This window comes from Helicoverpa armigera, chromosome 9 (genome assembly GCF_030705265.1).
Source record: "Helicoverpa armigera isolate CAAS_96S chromosome 9, ASM3070526v1, whole genome shotgun sequence".
NCBI lineage: Eukaryota > Metazoa > Arthropoda > Insecta > Lepidoptera > Noctuidae > Helicoverpa > Helicoverpa armigera.
In genome coordinates, this window is record NC_087128.1 from 11,619,026 (window position 1) to 11,638,210 (window position 19,185).

The 19,185-nt window shown below is 42.3% G+C and overlaps 1 protein-coding gene across 3 annotated transcripts in view; it reads right to left on the reverse strand.

Annotated features, from left to right (window-relative positions):
- Nucleotides 1–514: 514 nt before the first annotated feature.
- Nucleotides 515–19,185, reverse strand: part of LOC110369774 (mediator of RNA polymerase II transcription subunit 13) — a 67,871-nt gene continuing 49,200 nt past the window's right edge. Inside the window, exons 8-28 of one of the 3 annotated variants that reach the window (XM_064036323.1) lie at nucleotides 18,697–18,785; nucleotides 17,576–17,647; nucleotides 15,789–15,921; nucleotides 15,284–15,394; nucleotides 14,767–14,894; nucleotides 13,524–13,689; nucleotides 12,985–13,098; nucleotides 12,324–12,533; nucleotides 11,612–12,083; nucleotides 11,010–11,287; nucleotides 10,353–10,526; nucleotides 9,666–9,856; nucleotides 9,054–9,212; nucleotides 8,107–8,902; nucleotides 7,531–7,764; nucleotides 6,810–7,039; nucleotides 6,336–6,481; nucleotides 5,795–6,072; nucleotides 5,358–5,603; nucleotides 4,923–5,176; nucleotides 515–4,772 (exon numbers count right to left, since the gene is read on the reverse strand). In XM_064036323.1, coding sequence (XP_063892393.1) covers nucleotides 4,640–4,772; nucleotides 4,923–5,176; nucleotides 5,358–5,603; nucleotides 5,795–6,072; nucleotides 6,336–6,481; nucleotides 6,810–7,039; nucleotides 7,531–7,764; nucleotides 8,107–8,902; nucleotides 9,054–9,212; nucleotides 9,666–9,856; nucleotides 10,353–10,526; nucleotides 11,010–11,287; nucleotides 11,612–12,083; nucleotides 12,324–12,533; nucleotides 12,985–13,098; nucleotides 13,524–13,689; nucleotides 14,767–14,894; nucleotides 15,284–15,394; nucleotides 15,789–15,921; nucleotides 17,576–17,647; nucleotides 18,697–18,785 — 4,614 coding nt within the window. In that variant the 3' untranslated portion in view covers nucleotides 515–4,639. Of the gene's footprint in view, nucleotides 4,773–4,922; nucleotides 5,177–5,357; nucleotides 5,604–5,794; nucleotides 6,073–6,335; nucleotides 6,482–6,809; nucleotides 7,040–7,530; nucleotides 7,765–8,106; nucleotides 8,903–9,053; nucleotides 9,213–9,665; nucleotides 9,857–10,352; nucleotides 10,527–11,009; nucleotides 11,288–11,611; nucleotides 12,084–12,323; nucleotides 12,534–12,975; nucleotides 13,099–13,523; nucleotides 13,690–14,766; nucleotides 14,895–15,283; nucleotides 15,395–15,788; nucleotides 15,922–17,575; nucleotides 17,648–18,696; nucleotides 18,786–19,185 lie in introns of all 3 variants that reach the window. The other 2 variants (XM_064036322.1, XM_064036324.1) reach the window with 2 other exon arrangements.

The window sequence follows — 19,185 nt, forward strand, 5'->3', positions numbered from 1 at the left end:
TTTCGAATAATATTATAGTCTCAGCACACAAACAGTATCAGAAGGAGGTGGGACTGAAATGGGAAATATGGAACTTGTTTTCGCCAGCCAGGTTTTACGCGCTTCCCGATTGAACTCTTGATTCTGATAATATTAGAAAGCTTACGTTTTAGGTTACGTAGATTAATGTAATTTCATCAAAATCCTTTCAATACTCGGTGCTTGAAAAATGAATACACACACTTTTGTGTGAATAAACTTATTGATAATCATGAAGCGAATTTGAGCGAGCTTTCATGGAATTATTGTCGATTTGTAGGACGTGCATGTGAGAATATGCTCTGTAGTTTTGATGTGTATATTTTCCTCAATCACACTTTAACGGCTAAAAGGATTTTGATGAAACTTCACAGTATAGGTAGGCTATATTTATTATCCTGGTTTGGTACGGTAATTCTCTTCCTCGGGACGTAGTTAAAACGGCAGGCTGAAATATTTTTTATTTTTCTTGACAAAATCAAATAAAACAGTGCTCTTTAAATATGTAATATTTTATTCATAATTATTATTACCTATTTTCACAGTTATTTATAAAGTTATATTAATATCAAGTATTACACTAATTTTGTTTTACGAATTTCTAATGATTGCTCCATTTAGAAAATTTGATTTCCACTTCAATCATCAGATTTGACCGCTTACAACTAATATATGACAAAATGGTGAGGTCTATGTACAGTACGATCCCAATTCCCTAAAAAAATTGACAAATTCACAATAACAAAAAAGTCAAAAAAACGAAATCCTTAAAATAATCCATTCAACTACGAATCTCGCTTAACAACTGTACAAAATATTACGAGTGGTTTCTTTAAAACGTGCTCCATTATACATCGGCAATGTGGGCAAATAATTAACGGTATTCGATACTACATCGAGTATATGTACAAAATGTCGTTTTACAAAACAAAATAATAAACTATATACAACATCATTAAATATTCTCAAATGCTGTAACACATTTAAAACATTTCATATTCAACTAGGCATAATTCAGTTAAGTGGCGGGCGGGCCGCGTCTACATTAAATAATTTATTCAAACCGCCGCGGCGCTGCGCTCGCGCATACATACAAAACCTGTACAAATTGCCTACCATCACTTGACAATACAAAAAATAATTAGGTACTAAGCAACAAAAAAATAATTTACAATCTGATTTCTGATAATTTGTTCAATACGAAAAATTAATTTAAGATTTTTGATTTTTCCGAACTCAGTCCACAGAAATAAGATTAAAAATGGAATAATATATCAATAAAAAATGAGTAATACACGATCCAAACCACGCATCGGACATATTTACAGATTTGTTTTCACAGCACACCTCCCTACGCTTACGCTTTAATAATATATTAAAATAGAAAATTTCATTATAACTACTAAACTGTCGGAGATTCGACGCATCAACACGCTCTTCTGTTGTTTCAAATGGCTCCATTTTATATTCTTTTTTTATAAAACGACAATGTCTAATTATACAAATGCTACTTCCAACATCATCTAGGGGGCTCTCTTTATCACTATTTTATTTTAACTAACGATAAACTATTGGTGTTTCTAATTAGCGTTCTGCAGCTTAATTCCATAACGCAGCCATAGAATAAATTGCTTCGAGTATGTGTTTCCCACGCAAACAACGTTTCTGCTCAATGCTGACAAATTAGGTGTAGCATTCGCAAAAAAGTTTAACTTCGCGTTCACTGCACCTGTTTTAGCAAAAGTGCAGCTGAGAATATTCACGCTAGGAGCAGTTACTATTGTTGCGTTACGCAATTGTACTGTTTCATATTTTGTTATCATAAGATATATTTACTAGCAAATCTGTTTGTTGTAGAACTGTTACCGACATCGCACGGACACTCCGCAGATTACGCAAGTGATCAGTTTGAACATTAGTGTACGCTAGAATGCCGGTGCAATGCAGCACATGTGAGAAGCAACGTTGAGCTTTTGTTCCCTCGTATAAAACTGTACAGAATTCAAGTTTACTTCAGTGGTCAATTTATCTAAATACATTTTGTCCCTAGAGATTGCAACTACGTGATTCATAAAGCAAAGTTGTGCAAAACACTACAAATTAGGAAAAATTGCGTTTCTCATAAAAGCCTACAAAAATAATGCATGAACGTACGTGTCGACAAGTGTCGTTATAATAAGTGAGATGGTTTGGTGGACGATTTAATAAGAAACATCAGTAAAAAAATATCTAAAATACTATACATATCTAACTCCTTTGGTAATTCATACCGGTTTATTAAAATAACGAAAATTTACAAAAAATACACTACATTAATGCATACATTGCAGTAATAATGTGCTGCAGTTGTAAAAATTGTGACGTCGATTTCGTTACGAAATAAATATTTCATGATGTCGCATTCAGACATTTGCACTATGAAGTCGGAAAAACCGTATGTGTGTGTCTGTGTGATGTTCAAATGTTAACTTGTGGTTGAATGTTAGATATAATTTCCATAAATTAGAGTTCCGAGCATGACCAAATAAAATTACTTGATGCACTTTAGTAAAATCACTAAACTTTACATTTGCCTCTAAAGTTTAGTCAGTATCAAAGAGTAAAATGGCCATTGAGATCAAAATAAAACCTGATTTGTATGAAAAACATGAATTGATGCAGTACTAAAATTAAAGCTCAGTGAAATATAAAATTGGACTCAAAATTTTCTACATTGCAGAAAATATCAATTTTATACAAGCTAAATGAATTCAAAATCCTTATTTGGATACTAACGTTATTTGAAAACATGCAATTTTATTTTGCTAATAATTTTAATACTAGCTACGATAATTAAATCGACGGAAGTTTAATGTCGAGGTGTGAAAATATTTGAGGTAAAAGAGAGAGAAAAGGGATATTGTGAGCAATTAACTATCTAATTACAATAATCCCACATAAATCCTTATTTTATTGCATTTAGCCTTTTGGGCGCGTTATTTAAAATTTTCTACATTTATAGGTAAGTATTTGAAGGTCATGTCTGTCTAATAAAAATGATAGCTACATAAAATGAGGTTCACTTTCAATTCTGGAATGAGAGATCAGGAAGTATTGTTTATTCCGACAAGACTGCATGGAAGTGGATTCTTACTGATTGTATTTTCAAAAATGTAACTAGATATTAATAGCAAGAAAATGATAAAAGTTCATCACTCATGATATTTAAAAACTGATTGAAAAATAACTATCAAAAACTGTATGCAAACATGTATACCTAATATGAGTTGAAAGTTGTTATGAATAAAATTTGATATTTTTGTTTGGCCTAATTGGCACTTTGCAAACTAGGTTTTGTTTTCCAGCAAACTAAATTGATTGAAAGACCTTGATATTCGAATGGATTGATTGCTGGTTATAAATTAAAATGCCTTTTGACATGTGGTGAATGATTCATATATAAAACATGGAAAACTGTTCATATGCCAAATTGGACCTTATTTTGTGATCAAACTTATTAACCTAGATTCCCCGGCTTAACTAGTTTGCATTTTTAAATTTTCCTAGTAATTAATTTAACATTTTTGATATTTCAATTTAGAAGTTTGTGCATGGTAATTCACTCTGTTTAATAAGGCATATTTTACCAAACAGTAAACTGTTGTATGTTTGTAGTAATGTGCTTTAGAAAATAAGGAGTTATTAAGAGTACGGCAAAAGTAATGTCTCAACTTAGTATATTTATACTTGATGGTCTTTTTATCTAAGATCCTAACTCATGTTTACTTAATTAAAGTATACAAGAGCTATATTGACCCACTGTCTAGCGTTAAAAATGAAAATGAATGAATCTGTAAGTAAAACAATTGCTAAAGCATGTTGCTACATACAGAATGTTACTAAACAGAGCGAAACCGCACCCAACACTGTCCCCTACAACACGTAGAGGACTCTCCAACATTTGACAACAACAACATATCGTAACGAGGCCCAGAACTTACACTCCCTACTAGTTAATTTATCTAAATACTGTCATCAACTACGAGTCTACCTTTATGCTGCCTTTTAGTCATTCACCTTACTTCAACTTAGTGATCCATGGGCAATACTTTAATTCATATTTATCACTATAAACAAGCTATTTGTATAGTTGTCTGGAGACAAAATAAGGCAAATGGTACCAAGATTTAAATTACCATTAGTAAAAAAAATACATAAAAAATATATACTATCCAGTTATCTGAAACAGAACCAATAATGGTCTGGTTTAACTGGATAAACTATCAACAAAATACATAGAAATAAAAAATAAATAAGATAAATAGCAATATCACCCATATGACCACTACAACCATGCCGTCCAACTTCAACAAATTACTCTAATAAATAGTATATAGGCAGGCTGACGTCATTATCCAACATTATGGCACATTTAGTGCCATCCTGAACACCTGTAATGTTAACGAGTGTAAACTTTTTAACATTAATAGGTGTTTGCGATAGTTGCAAGGCTTCCTGCGCGATACTATATTATTATGTCAGATCCGCTTGTTCACTAGTCACTTGTCACTCGTACACGTCACTACACTGCACTAGTTGAGACACTGTCACTGACACGTCACTGCGGCACTCAGCTGGTGGTCTAGCCGAGCGCTGCGGCCGTGTGGTACAGCTGCATGAGCACCTGCACGTGCAGCGGCAGGCACGACAGCCGGTCGTGGGTGTTGCCGTCCAGCGCCAGCCATGACAGCGCGTTGTAGCCTTCTAGCACGTATCTGTAACAAAATGTTTCGTGATTAGGTATTGAAGAAGTATATGGTTGCAAAATTGGATGGTATTGGTAGCGAAAGATCCAATAATGTCGTGATAATTTTGAGCAAAGTCCTTTCTCTGTCTGTTTGGAGGTGTGTAAGTGGGTGTAGTACCTGAGCACGTCGGTGGTGACCTGCGAGTCGAGCGGGTGCGTGTTGTGGTCGCGGCGCTGCGTGAGCGAGGTGTAGTCGTCGGCGGCCTGCAGGCTGCCGGCGTGCAGGTGCAGCGCCGTCTTGAGGAAGGCGGGGCAGGCGCCGCGCAGGTGAGCACAGCCCGCCCACCACCACGCCGGCATGGCGCCCAGCGGCGCCGTCGACACCATGTAGCCCAGCGCCAGCGGCTGCTGCAGCAGCGCGCCCACCGCCTCCTGCAGGACATACAACAGTTAATATATCATCCTAGCTGAATATGTACTCAATCTATAAATCGGTGGGTCATCATCTTAATGCATTTGTGAAACCACTAATCTTGACCACACAATGGGGTTGTTACACAGTGCAGTACAGATCTTTCTTATCAGTGAAATGTAAATACAACGGTATACATACGGCAGCATTATCATCTTGATGATGGAAGGCGGCCTGGTGATGGTGATGCGCCTGCGGGCTGGCGGCAGGGTCGTCGTCAGTCCGACGCGGGCTGCCGGCCGCCCACATGTTGTTGAACATGTCCCCGATGAGTAAGTCCGTCATGTTGTCCTCGCCCATGTCCTCGTCTCCCATGTCCACGTTTAGGAACATCATGTCGCTGTCCTCGCCGTTCGCCATCGGTGGCTCGAATGGCATCTGATTTGACTGGTGAAAATAAAAAATAGGAGTCAGTAGATATTTCAAAATAAGTCGTATCCCCATTACAGGGAAGTTTGAACTGTTGCGCCACTTCTTCCCAGCAAAAAAAACGTGTATGAAGTGCTGAAGGGTGGGCGTTTTGGGAGCTGTCTTTTGCTTTTGACGTTCGAAAAGAAAGAGTCGTAAGGAAGGATTACCTGCGTGGTGGCGGAGGTGGGGAAGACGAGAATGTGCGTGGCGGTGACGTCGCGCGGCGTGTGCAGGTGCGACTGGATGGAGGCCTGCGAGAAGCGCTCGTCGGGCGTGAAGCGGTCGGCCATGAGGCGCAGGCAGGAGTCGGGCTCCGTGGACACGAGGCAGGCCGACACGATGCACGGCGCGCCCGCCGGGTACACCACGCCGCAGCTGCCGCACAGCTCGCGCAGCTGCGCCGACGCCCGCACCAGGTGCTTGCGCGACAGCAGCCAGCTCCAGCCTGAGAACACCATACACTTTGATAAACACTGCTAGACAAATAACATTTACAGTTTCCATGAATTTTCCAAAAAACTCAATGTTCTTAAACTCTCGACCTTGGCTCAAAAAGATATCCATAAAACTCAAAAGTAAAATAAAAATAAATACTATTTTATTATCACAATCAAGTACACAATATTGCACTGTATACGTTATTCACCTTTTATTTGTTTACTATATCAATTTTCTATGCAATGATATTCCGAGAAGTTGTAGTGGTACCTTTGAGTTCTCCATGTCCGATGCGTCCGACGCGGCCGACGACCAGCCTCCAGGGCTGCGCGGCCTGGCTCATGACGCCCAGGGTGAAGTCCATCAGTTTGGTCAGCCCCAGCCGCCGTGCAGGAGCGCTACGCCGCCGCCGAGATCTGCGAGTTATAATTGCACATTTTATACATCGAACAAATACTGTGCAAGATATAATATGCTTTCGGGGGCTGTGAGATTGTTCGAAAAAGTTACAGCGTTACATAAAAGACCTAAGAAAGAACATTTTAGTCAATAAGAGTCTGACACTCTCACACTGCTAATCCACAGCGGGATTTAATGATTTTTTACCAAAAAAAAGGTATGATATAAATAGGTATGTATGTAGAACACAATAATGCACTTCAGGCTGGTTTTCAGCGACAACGTCTGTCATCAAAAACCTCATCTGGTGGATTGTAATTTCACAATCGTAGCAAAATGAGGTACCTGTGCGGCACGTGTATGTTGATGGCGGCGGTGTCGAGCAGCTCGCCGCGCGCGTCGGAGGCGGCGGCCAGCAGCCAGCGCTGGTCGTGGCTGAGGCAGTAGGCCAGGAACAGCACGCCGCCCGCCTCGGTGGCGCCGGTGCCCCACGTCTCCGCCACCTCCTTCAGCGCGCGCGGCGCCGCCAGCACCCACGCCGGCGAGAACAACGCGTACGGGGCGCGGTTCTTCTCCTGTAAACATAATAATTTGCATGTATAAATCCAACGAAGAGCGTTAGAAACTAGTGGCTGATTATCAGCATCAAAAATATAAGACAAAACACCTATTAACATGTTAAATACTAAGTAACTTCCACTATTTAAGAATAAATTATGAACATTTTAAATTGATAAAGCATACTACACGATTCAAAATTTCCAAAATTATTGACAAATTATTAATTCTACTGCCAATACCTACCCATGTAATTATTGTATACCTATTAGATATGCAACTTACATATCTACCTAGCCCACAATAAAGATACTTTCCCCCGCACTCAGAGATATTTCATGATTACTTAACTTATATTTCATGGTTACTTCTTAGTGACAGATTCTCATATAAATTTTGCACTAAGGAACGGCTTAAGTAACCTTTAAATGACTCTGAGTGTGTCTTTGATTATAAGCATGTGATCGGAATAACTGTTAGCATTAGCGCTCGCAAGTGGTGTACTCACATCTTTGGCCTGCAGGAAGAGGTTGGCGTCGGCGGCGGTGCCGAAGCCGGTGAGCGACTTGCCGTTGGCGTGGTGCTGCAGCAGGCGGCGGGCGCCGGTGAACACGCTGAAGGCCAGCGCGCGCACGTCGGCGCCGCCGCCCGCCTGCCCGCCGCCCTCCGCGCCCGGCGCCGGGCCCGCGTCGCGAGCCGCGCCCAGCCCCCAGCGCGAGCATATGCTCTCCAGGGAGATGATCTGAACAGACAATATTTATTGTTAAGTATCACTCTAACGGAGAAATCTCATGAATCAAAATTAAAATAATATGCAAAAAATTTTAAAATTTGGTGTTATATAAATTTATATTGTCTTAATACATTTCGCCTTATGAATTGCAAATTATAGTAGTTTAGTACATATTAGTAAAAATTGCAAGGGTTGACCAGTCAAAAGCTTGTCAAACTAAGTTTTGTGTTTCTCACACTATGAACTAGGTCAAAGAAGTAGATTGAATAGAAGTTTCATGTTAAACATTGGTATGTACCTTAAAGTAAATACATTTTTTTTTAAGTAAAGCATTATAAACATAGAAGGTACCTTGACGAGCGGATTGTGGTGATGTAAGTGGTCCATAGTTCTAGTAACAAGTCTGAGCAGCGCGTGCAGCGCGAGCGGGCGGTGCGCATGCGCGGCGGGCGGCTCCACCACGTAGACGACGAGCGCGGGCGCGCCGCCCTCGTCCTCGCTGGCGGCGGGCGCGGCGGGCGGCGGCGCGGGCGGCGCGGGCTCGGCGTCGTCGGGCGCGGGCTCGGGCGTGGCGGGCGGGCGCGGCTCGGCGTCCAGCAGGTCGGCGCCCAGCGCCGCCAGCTGCGGCAGCAGGTGCGCGCGCAGCGTGTCGGCGTAGGCGCGCAGCTGCTCGCCCAGGCGGCCCGGCGGCAGCGCGCCCGCCCAGTCGTCGCGCGCCGCCCGCCGCGCGGCCCCGCAGCGCACCAGCCCGTCCCGCGCCACGCGCCCGATGGGCTGGTGCCGCCCCAGCCGGCACGACTCGTACGCCGTCGACAGCTCGCGGAAGAACGCCTTCAGCGGCTCCGTCAGGGACTCACAGTCGGCCGCCAGTACCACGTACGCTACGTCTCTAGCGTACGAATACGGTTCGAGAGCTAATCGTTCCCAATGTCGTAACGCGTAGGGTGACAATGATATCCAGTCGCGGTCGTGTCCGACGAGTAGAGGAGGCACGGGCTGCGGCTCGCACAGGTCCTCGTTGCCGCGGCCGGCGAGGCGGTGGAACTGGCGCCACGTCAGCGGGCCCGTCACGCCGTCCCACATGCGAGCGCCACAACAACGCTTCTGTATCGCGTCTTGTAGGAGGGGCCTTAGTCGCCGCATTAATCTGACAATATCATCATAAGAAATTAATTTAAATGTCAATCAATTAATATGGAAGAAAATATGTTCAGCAATCCCATTAAAATTTTTGTACGGGCAGTAGAATGAGGTGAGTTTGAGCAAGTGGCTCGTGGAATAATAAAGCTGTGACATACCTAACGACGTCCCTTGAGGACCTGGGCGCTCGTGCCCCGATGAAGGGCCAGCGATGCACAGCTTGCGGGGCGTTGGCGCTGCTGATGCTGTTCACGCTAACTCCTGAGGTGATGGACGCGCGGAGAGCTCGCGCCGCCGCCGTGCCGCCGTCCGTGTACCTGTTTACACGACAAAGTTTATATGTGTGGTAAACTTTTGCTAACTTTATTTTTTTTTTTATTTGTTATGCAGCAAGTACAATATTTTCATTAATTTTACAAGAATCAAAAAAGATGATGAGCAATTGCCTTTATAAATTACACAAAGCAATGATCACGCAACTTATGAGTACACCAATTTATTAAAACTTAATGTGATATGAAGTTTTGACATTCTTATGTTGGCAATAACATCAACAATATTTTTACTATCCTACTGCTAGAAGGAATGAGCTTCATTTGGGATTATGTATGTAAGAAAATCTTAATTTAATCCACTTTCAGGTCTTCGATTAGGATGAAATTTTGCACACGCTAAGTTATGATGACAATACCTGACTAGCTAAGACACGTCATTATAAAAAGCGAGTTTACTACTTGTTCTAGTTTTTTATGTAGTGTTTGTGTACTGACTCGAGCAGGTTGAGGCGCAGGTCGTCGTGCGGCGGCGCGGCGGCGGCGGCGGCGGCGGCGCGGGCCAGCGCGGCGGCGGGCGGGGCGGGCGGGGCTGCGCTGGCGGCCAGCACGGCGCGCGCCACCTCGCCCAGCGCGCCCGCCTCCGCCCCGCCCGGCTCCTCTGCTAGGCCCGTGATCTCCATCTCGTCCTGATAAAAATATATTGTTAATAGTGTCTAAATAATAGCCTTACGTTTATCAACCCAACAAATCTTCATTTTATATTTCTCATATATCATACACTAAAAACGCGACAAAATAGCCAATTGGCCGTAATTTCTCGTTAAAATGAATATATACAAAAAAACTTTAACGAACATCGAAATATGAACGTATCTTAAGAACATATGGAATAATTCCTATGGAAAGCGTTGAGTTCGTCTCTATTTTTTATGAAAAAATCATACTATGTCTATTGTATCTGATTGAGTAAATATCATGTAGTGGGTGTGTGTATAATGGAGACGCGCATGGTGACGCGTGGTCATGTACTGACGTTGCGTTCAGTGGTCCTGCTTCATACGGCGGGCGGTGGTTTACTGGAGGTCCAATTGCTCGCTTCACCCTCATCTTTTACACTGATATAGCGTCGTAGGTACACTACACTTGTATGCGACAAGGCAAGTAGCGTCATGCTGTATGTACCTCGTAGAAGAGTCCGGCGCGGTGTGCGCGGCGGCGGTTGAGGATGGCGCTGAAGCCGCACGTGCAGTGCGCCGGCTCGTCGTCCGGCCGCGGCGACGCGCCCGCCGCGCCGCCCATGCCCGAGCAGCCCGCCAGGTACGTCGCCGCGTCCGCGCCGCGGATGTTGCCCACAACCTGACGAAAAACAAACAAAATGTAGCACCCAAAAACCTTATAAACGAAACCTACTGTAAATAAAATAAAGATAAAAAATCATTCGTTCAAAGTAGGCTGAAAATCAACACTTATTGAAGGTCAAATTTACAAAAGACAGCCCCTAAGCCTAAGCTAAGCAAGCGCTTAGTGGAGTCCACTTGTGAACAAAGGCTGGCCTATACTGGTCAACGAATATGCATTGCTGTCCGATCATCCGTCGATTCCCGCCGACAGCGATGCAGATATTTTTTTTTGATACATAGTTTAAATGTTCCTATTTTTATTTGTAAATAAATAGTTTATATATTTTATGTATGTAATGTAAATATAACTATAGTGCAATTAATGTTGAATCAATAAAGTCACTATCATTAAGTCAGACTATCATTAAAAGAACTCATCAAAAAGAATTACAGGGAAACCTTATCAAAATCTGTAATTTTATATACGCGAATTGTTTACCTTAGGTCCAGCATTGCAGACACAAAGCGTGCAGCTATCAAAGTTGTGGTCGCGGAAGACGTTGAGCACTGTATCCGCCAGCAGCACGTTGAGCATCAGCGGGCAGGCCACGTGCGCGGGCGGCGCCGGCGGAGCGTCCGCCACCCGCGCCTGCGCCCGCGGCACTACGGAGGTGTTGGTGGCGGCGGGGCCCGGGGGCCCGGGGCCCGGCTCGCGCGCGTTTCGACTCCGCGCCTCTCGGCTTTCAGGTGTAGGGGGAGCGGAGCGTTTCACACCGGCTGTTGATGAAATACATACTATTAGTATTAGTTTGGCAAAATTGTTAAGGACTCCCTTTGGTGAGGAAGACACGAGTTTCAAAATCCATGTTACAAAGATATTTTTCTGTCGTTCCTACGCCTGATCTCTCTCCGGTCGTAACGGATTGCCGTCCCATCGGGCTATGAAAGTGAAGGAGTAATGAGTGCACCTGTGTCCAAGCAAATGCGCCTGTACTAAAATATGACCTGTGCAGCTGGCTGATTTCCTTGGCCAAAATCGGCCTTGGACGTATTATACTTTTGTACACATCTCATAATTTCCGCTGGTCAGAGGTGACCTACCCGTCCTATTGGTATCGGCATCAGCGTCCGGCTCCCGCTTGTCGTGGTCGTCGTGCTCCTGGTGGCAGCGCGGCCGGTACACGGCATGCGGCGGCAGCGTGACGGGCGGCAGCAGCTGCCTCAGAGGTGACCTACCCGTCCTATTGGTATCGGCATCAGCGTCCGGCTCCCGCTTGTCGTGGTCGTCGTGCTCCTGGTGGCAGCGCGGCCGGTACACGGCATGCGGCGGCAGCGTGACGGGCGGCAGCAGCTGCCTCAGAGGTGACCTACCCGTCCTATTGGTATCGGCATCAGCGTCCGGCTCCCGCTTGTCGTGGTCGTCGTGCTCCTGGTGGCAGCGCGGCCGGTACACGGCATGCGGCGGCAGCGTGACGGGCGGCAGCAGCTGGCTCGGCAGCGTCGTCAGCGGCGCGTACTTGGATGAGCCCACGTATTTGAATACGGTAGGCGGTTTGAACACGTATGACCAGTCCTGGGGGAGATGGGTGATATTAAAGTTATTAACTTTTAGTCAGTTTTTGAAACTACAATTTGTTGTACAGATGAGAGAAGAAGATGCAGTGGCGAATACAGCCTTTATAAAGGTAGTGAGCACATCTGTCTGATGTGGTTAAAGAATTACATTTATTTAATTCTGGCACAAGAGTACGTAGAGAGAGTCCATGTTTTAAATAGATAAGGAAGAACATATATACTAATGTACATTATGTACCTCGATGGGTATGTCTGGCGGCGGTGAGCCGGGCTGGCGCGGGTGCGGCGTGGCGTCGTCGGGCAGCGAGAAGGCGGGCGAGGCCTGCGCGTGCGCCTCCATGCTGGGCGGCGTGGGGAACATCTTGCTCAGCTCCTCCGCGCGCGGGCAGCCGCGGCCCAGGCACCGCTCCTCCGACTTGTTCGAGTCCGGCGGCGTCGACACCTGCAGCTGCACAACGTACAATACACTTTATTAAAGTTACCAACACATTACTCAATACTTTAACATATCATAATGTTTACAGTTGTTGTTATACAGGTAATTTATGTAACAATTATATACTCTGTTGAGCACAGCATTAATTTAGCACTTGTGGCATTTACTCACAACATTAGATTATTATATGATTTCTACAGAATTTAATTTCTTTAAATAAGAACATAACATAAGCAAGTAAAGGTTGATACATTTTTTTCCCGCTAATAATAACATGTAAATGAGCAAATTAATTCCAAGAAATTCCTGAGACCAGCCACCAGGCCCAGTTACATTACAACACCATTTTCTTCAATATTTATTTTCATCATGCATTATTAATGAAGTATACTTCATCTCTAGCATAACACACAGATCTAACTACAGTATAATATAAAGAAGGGTGTACACTCACAAGTCTTACCGTCTCATCGCCGCTGGCCGCGTCGTCCGAGTTATCGAATATCTGCTCCAGGTCTTTGAATGTCGGACATAAGCCGTCCGATGTGAATAGGTTCTTGTACTCTTTTGTATCCTCCTGTACAGAATAAGAACGTGTACATTTTAAACTGTGTTTTGTATTGCATTTCTTATAAGCCTTAGTAAGAGTAGTATTTAGTTAACTTTGGATTCTGCAAATTATATCTGACGTTCTTACTGTACAAATACGTACATTGTAACAGGCTGTCATTTGAACGTCTTTGGCAGTCATTATGGGTAGTTAGAAGCCAGTTAATCTGACAACCAGTCTTACCAAACAGGTAACAGGTTGCCCAGGTAACTTGATTATAGAGGTCAGATAGGCAGTCGCTCCATGTAAACCCTGATTCTCAGCTGAATCCAGTGAGACTGGAAGCCGACACCAAAATAGTTGGGAGAAGACTAGACAGATGAGATAACAGGCAATACATCATTACCGAGTGATATAGGAGAATACACTAAGGTTAAAATTCTTCCACTTACATTATGTTCATGCTTCTCCATCTTAACGTCATTCCGATGGTCGCGCATGGCGGGCACGTTGGTGTGGTCGTGTCCGGCGTACAGGTCGGCCGGCGCCGCGCCCAGCGCCATCTCCTCGCGGAAGCTGCTCTGTGACGACTTGAACCGCTTTACTGGGTGTTCCAACCTGTGGGGGTGGGAAAAGGTTTTTTTGTAATTTGTGTTTTATTGTCAACCACAAAACAACCAAATGTCAACAAACAAATGTCAACCTTACCATTTAAGGTCAAATTGTCAAATTACCATTTAAGGTTGACATTTGTTGTTGTGTTGTTGTGAAACAAACAAATGTCAACCTTAAATGGTAATTTAAGGTTGACATTTTGTTTGTACGCAGTTAGCTCGGAAAGTGTACACTGGGAGGTAAAAAAATATATTTTTCGTTACATTGCGATGTTGAAAATTTTATCCTGTTTACCATTAAAGCCTCATGTTCATGGTAAACTTATTATATGTTTATAAACAAGGTGGCATCAACAACGTTGTTGAGTTGCTAGCACAACTGTGTGATGCAGAGTTGAAAGTATTGACTAGTTGTCACCCATGCAACATCATCATTGCTCATCAAAAATGTTGATCAACTGTTGCTAGGCGGGTCAAAATCACATAGTAGGGGTTGAAACCGCCACAGTTTCATGTGTAGAGTAATTATGTCACCATGTATTGAACACAATAAAACAAAAGCTGAAATGTTATTGATGCGCAAACTGGCGTAGATATAATGTAGCGAGGACTTAGATACACATCATGTTGACTACGTAATGACGTGACCGTGATGCTCGCAATTATTACTTCTGAATAGAATTTATAGATATGTACTCAGATATAATTTTCCTTTATGTATTAATTAGTTGTAACTTCTATAAACATCAACGACGCTAATATAACAAAGGCGAAAGTTCTATGTGTATTTGTTATATCTTAACACACACATGGATTACGTGTTTTGATTTAACTTGGCATTGGTTTATAATACATAGCTCGCATATCGGAATAACATACAGGCTACTTTTTGTCCCGTCAATAAGAGGAGAGAGTAAGAGTTCTTTCAAGAAGTGGACTAGTTTATTGGAAACTTATGTGTGACACAGCAAAGAGGTGGTAGCTTTTATTTTATTCTTAATAAAAAAATGTTTCTTGCAGTTCCCACGATACATAAACACTTTCACGTTATTTCTAAAGTTGGTAAAGACTGGGTACTAACCATGCGTATACGGTGGTGTAGTCATACAGCATGTGCAGCGAATGCTCGTCTTCGAGCGGGTCGAGGCGCGGCGCGGCGGCGGGCAGCGTCGGCCGCCGCGAGATCTCGCACCCGGGGACTGACTCGCCCTGGAATATTACAGTACATTAGATAAGGGAACCTTAGTGGTTTGTTGCAGCATCTAACTATCTAATAAATAGCCGATTTAACCAATCGACGGTAAGTAGACTGAGCTGGTTATGGTTTGGCCATCTGTGTTAAATGATGCAACCCATCATTATTTTCTTGAAACTATCGCTTAAAAGTTCGTAAGAATATGTTTATTGAATGCTTTTTCTTGATGAGAAAGTTAATTGTGTTAGTGAAGCCAAATTATATTTATATCTTTTGAGGTTCAACTCTTTTGAATTTATCAAGACTTCTAAAATGAGTCAATCATTATTCGATATGGTATGGGACTATTTTTATTAATTTAACTAATTTTGCAGAGGACATAAAATATAAATAAAAGTGTTACCTGGGTGTAAGTCTTGGGTGGCGGTAGAGAAGGCGGCGCAGGAGTGGGTGGCGCGTGAGGGTCGGGCGTCGGCGCCGGCGTATGCAGCGTCGTCGGCACCGTACCCGTTGACTGTACCAGGAAAGGGAATTTTAATAAGTAATATAGGCACAACTAGTTATTAGTGCATTTCTGAAATATTTTCAACACTTTTACAATCTTGATAATTCCAGCTGGTAGCATGTCAAAGCTGATTTTTACAGTCCACTCTTTTCCGTTAGAAATCTAACACAGTGTCAAGGCAGTTTTTTGAAGGTTATCTCCGTCGTCAGTGCCATGTCAGTCTCATGGTAAACATTATATTTACATTTCCAATTTCTGATTCCCATCGTCAGTATCAATCTCCTGGTAAATATTACATGTTTCACGCATTACACGTTTCCTTGTCCAATTCCTGTTCTGTCAAGACACATGTATCATCGAATTTGTATAGCTTTAAGATATAAATAGTGTAGTGTTAGCTTACCTGATGCGGCGGCGGCGGCTGGTGGTGCGGCGACTGCGGCGCGCCGGCGGAGGGCGGCGCCGAGCCGCCCGCCGCGGGCGAGCCGCCGCCGCAGCTGCCCGGCGAGCACGCCGCGCCGCCCAGCGACACACCCCTGCGGGAACAGCCAAGTTAGATATCTTGTGTGTGGGTTGACATGGTGAATGGGTTAAAGTGAAGCGAGGTATTAATACTGTGAATGTTTTGACGGAACCATGATGTTGAAGACAAAATGCATAATGATTTGTTCTTTAGTTAATTTTTAAAATGTGATGCTGTATGAAAGTCAATTGCATGTCATTTTACTGACGGCAATTTTCAACACTTCAAGTAGAATAAAATATGACGTGGAACCTGATATACAATTTCACTTAAATTACATTTTATATTTTCATATAGTGATGAATGGTAAATCCAACCCTCAATTTCTCTAAAATCCAATAATGTATCTGTTTAAGATAATAATTCCAATATTTTATCGATCTGATGTCGAAATGATAGCTTCACTTTAACCCCGTCAACCTTGAACACACAAATGAATGGCACCCATAGACGACAGCCCTTATGATCTCAGACGCCATGACTCCCCGAATGAAAGGTAGATGTTATCATGTGTACCGCAAACTTGTTGCAACGTCACCACTTGTAACTTGCGTTGTAGGGTTAAGCATTGTTTGTACATAGAGTTCAATTCAGTACACTACTTTAAGGAATGTGAACTTTAAAACTGTATATCCTTTAAACTATATTTTTTAATAAATAAGAAAAGATATCTCAACGGAGAAAAAGAAGTTGATTATTTCAACCTTATCACATTGGACTGACTTTAAGCTTGACTTTCTACACCTTATTAAGATTCCTTCTCAAAAATGATGTACAATCAATCAGGAATCTATCTCTTAACTAACGTACTGAATTCAACATAGTTAAAAAAAGCATATTATCATTAAAAATTCTTAATGAGATCAAAATATAGAACAACCCCCACCTCAAATCCATATCCGTTCTTATTTCAATCTCATTTCACAACTGGTAACATTTGCACAGATTACAAGCAATGACAGTGTTGCCATAGTAAAAAAATGTGTGAAGATGGATGTGGCGAATTCTTAGCACTTGACATAAGTCGCACAGAGCCCTTCACTATGATATAGGAAGTTTGTTTTGGTGACAGCACTGATGGTGTACTGGCCCCACAGGTATTCTTCCATGACTGTTGACAACGGTATTATAATCGTTTCTAAGTTATTTGAAAACTGATCAGTTGGTATAGTTATAGGTATTAGACAGTGCTGTCATTTGTGAAATTATTGATAGCGAAAATCACAATTCTATGTCTTTAGGACTGTAGGTAGCAATTTGATTCTTTATATTACTTTAGTAATTTTGCTTGGCTGTTTTATACAAGATGTTGTTTCATATGATATCTTATGTTGAAACACTAATTTACAATTATAACAACGTTGTCAAAGTAGCACATAGTAAAAAATGTAGTATTAGATACAAATATGATAAAGACACAAAACATGCAATTTGTATGACAATAAACAGCATTCGATAAATATGGCCATGCACTATTAGAATATAACCTACAATATAATAATAAAAAAAAAATGATAAGAAAAGGCATGCGTTATGAAGCGGTATTGCATTATTTGTGGCTCGATATCTTGTGTATTGTCTATTAAGTGTTTTTGTTCGAGATTTGCAAGTTATCGATGTGTGAGTGTTGTAGCGCGTGTGTGTGTGCATGTGTGTGCGGTACTCACGGCTGCACGTGTTTGGGCGGGCGGGCGCGGCGGTGGAAGGGCGGGGGCCGGGGCGGGCGGCGCCGCCGCCACCTGCGGACACAACTGCCTGCACTCTGCCGCCTCACGCGCCCCGTCTTACCCGCCTACGACTACCCAGCCCGAGACACAAGTCTCATCGATACTATATTAGCGGTGTCAGATACTAAGTTTATGCCCCTTAGAAAAAGCCTTGAAGCTGTGCCCAAAACTACAGATCTTTTCTTCTTTAAACTTTAGCCAAATCTATTTCCCTTAGGTACTTAAAAGGATGAATTTATAAAATTCCCATTTTTAATACTCCTTCATATTATGTCTGTTTGCTCATTTTTATATTAAGTTTATAAGTCAAACAGACAAATTTTGTGACACCATTCAAAAACACCGCGTTTGCTAACTAATCCAAACCACGTCGTAAGAGTGTGACCAGAGTCGCCGCGTGTCTGACGAAGGAATTCAAACAAAAATAGACTTTATACAAACTGTCAACAGTTAAGAAATAATTACAGAAACATATTCAAATAACAAAGTTCAAATTCCTTCGTCACAAGTACCAATATACATAAATAATATTATGTGTATTGGTCAAGCTGTACCCTCTACTGCTTATAACTACAAATAATTATATTATAGCTAAGTATATAAAAAAATAAAACATTCACATACATAACATCTACCTATCAATCTACACCCTGTTAAATCGCTCACTATTAAATACTACACAATCGTCATCCACTAGTAAATTGATCCTTATAATCTTAAACATACGGTTCAATATGCACAGTGGACGACTCGCCTGGAACTCTCATTCAAATGCAAAGATATAGGAAAAATATAAACTTATATATTCTTTCATACATGTCATACTTAAAATATAGATGCATAACACACAATTTCGTACAACTACTACTATATACTGCTCCTATCTACTTGTATAATTATGATAATCGCTGAGTACATGCACTGTAGAGTTACAGAGTCAGTTTTACTGTTTTTAACATGTTTTTTTTTTGTACACAGTGCGTATACCCACCGACACAATAATACGTATATATTTGGCGGTATGGCAGCACTACTGCGGTAAGCATGTATGCGGTACTCACTTCGCACAGGTACAAGGAGTTTTTCTGGTGGGATCTATGAAGTCCTCGCACTTATCCGCTGTCGTGTCGCCGAAGCAGATCTCAGCCGCCTGGAAAGTTTATATATTGTTATAAATATGCTTTTAAAAATTTATTTAGATAAGCAGAAGAGGTATTTGTATGTTTGAATATTTAAAAATGTCATATGTATTTTCAGGTATGACATTGATATGATTGTGTTTGTGTGAATATTCATTATTGATATTGGAAGCGTAACTCGGAACTAGTCTTAAACTAAACAGACAGTTCTGTTTCCATCTTCCATACAATCGGTTTTACACGACAACATTCGGGTAAGACATAATTTCTGGAAGACATTTAGGCAACAAGTATTAGTTTTTTTATAATGTTAATTTGTCTCGTTCGAGGCGATCAGACGTAGGACAGACAGCTTTACGACCCCCACCAAAGTAGGTCAGGTTGAACCTTGCTTATCTATCGATCCTTACC